This window comes from Etheostoma spectabile, chromosome 20, assembly GCF_008692095.1.
Source record: "Etheostoma spectabile isolate EspeVRDwgs_2016 chromosome 20, UIUC_Espe_1.0, whole genome shotgun sequence".
In the NCBI taxonomy this organism is placed as follows: Eukaryota; Metazoa; Chordata; class Actinopteri; order Perciformes; family Percidae; genus Etheostoma; species Etheostoma spectabile.
Window position 1 is genome coordinate 20,521,703 of NC_045752.1, and position 1,522 is coordinate 20,523,224.

The 1,522-nt window shown below is 41.9% G+C and overlaps 1 protein-coding gene across 1 annotated transcript in view; it reads right to left on the reverse strand.

Annotated features, from left to right (window-relative positions):
* LOC116670580 (nucleolar protein 4-like) overlaps positions 1-1,522 on the reverse strand; it is an 11,451-nt gene that overhangs the window by 6,603 nt on the left and 3,326 nt on the right. Inside the window, exons 3-4 of the mRNA XM_032501158.1 lie at positions 1,313-1,495; positions 281-469 (exon numbers count right to left, since the gene is read on the reverse strand). Coding sequence (XP_032357049.1) covers positions 281-469; positions 1,313-1,495 — 372 coding nt within the window. The remainder of the gene's footprint in view (positions 1-280; positions 470-1,312; positions 1,496-1,522) is intronic.

Here is a 1,522-nt window from a genome sequence, read left to right on the forward strand (position 1 = left end):
TATATATATATATTATATATATATATATATATATATTCTGTATATATTTCACATATATCTATATAACAACTGTTGCGTCAGTTCTATCATCAGTTCTACTTGTGCTCATTTAAAATACAATCAATCAATACTTGTCTTTATTATTACTTTAAAGTCTTACTTTAAAGTAAACTTTAAAGCATTTTCCTGTTATATTCTGACATTTCATGGGAATAATCAGCAGAATAATTGATCATGAAAATAATTGTGATCCAAACAAACAATCCAGCAGGTACAGTACCTCCATGCCGCTCTTCTTCATGCGTCTGCAGGATTTGAGGTAGGTGCGGATGCGCTTGCGGGCGCGTTCCTGGAATTCTGGGAACTGTCTGCTGCAGGACTCGATGATGGCCTGGATCTTCTCCTTAGGCTGCTTGGAGATGGGAACCATCCGATCCAAGTTCTCGTCCACAAACAGACGCACAAACATCTGCAGGAAGACAACAGACAGACAGCTGTTACAGCGAGAGGGTGTTGGTAAAAAGTTATTTGATCTATTGCTTATATTTGTATTTGTTTATCTGGCACAATAAAATCAAGGCAACAGTAACACAAGACATAATAACAATAATGTGCAGGTGAGATTAAAAACACCCCTAGGGGCTTATGGAAGGAATCTCACCTAAGGAAGAGAAGAAGAAGAAAATATATAATGAAGTATTACAATTACAAGTAAGCACTGAATTTAAAAAAGGTTGGCTACATAAAAAAGGCTGTGGGGGCGGCCTCTACCCCCCCCCAGTAAGAGCATGCGTCCCATGTAGGCTTAGTCCTACAGCGACCCGTTGGAATCCCACCTGCGGCCCTTTGCTGCGTGTCACCCCCTCTCTTTCTTTCTCCCTTCCCTGTCTATCCACTGTCTATATTGAATGAAGTGAAAAGCCGCAAAAATTATCTTTAAAAAATGAGGATATTTGGACCTATGTGTGTATGTGCGAGTAGTTATGAGAGACAGAGGGGCAAAACAAAAACAGATATGAACAGTTCAGATCAATGTAGACAGTTATTTTTTTCTTTTTCTTTTCTAAGACTATTTATTGGGCTTCCAGGCTTTTTTTAATCATTTTGACAGTTGACTGAAATGCAGTAAATAAAAATGTTGACAAGTGGAGCTTTATTGTGTTTTGAGGGTCTTTCTTGTCTGTGTCATCATTAATGACACTGAAGGAGGAACCGAGTTAGCTCAATATTTTTTCTTTATGAATATCCTGATACGCCGCATTGATCCCAGCGGGGACGTGGCGAGAGACCCAACGCAGCGTCTCTGACTTACATTGAAGGCCTTTAGTCTCTCGGGGTCAACTCCCTCTGCATCGTTGATCTTGTCGTTGTCGTCGTGGTCGTCATGGTCGTCGTCGTCGTCGTCGGGGGCGACCTGACGCCCCGTGGTCAGGTCCTCGGCACCCAAGTCCATTTTCACGCTGTCGTAGCTGCCACCCGAACTGTACTGGGGGGACTGAACACACACACACACACACACACA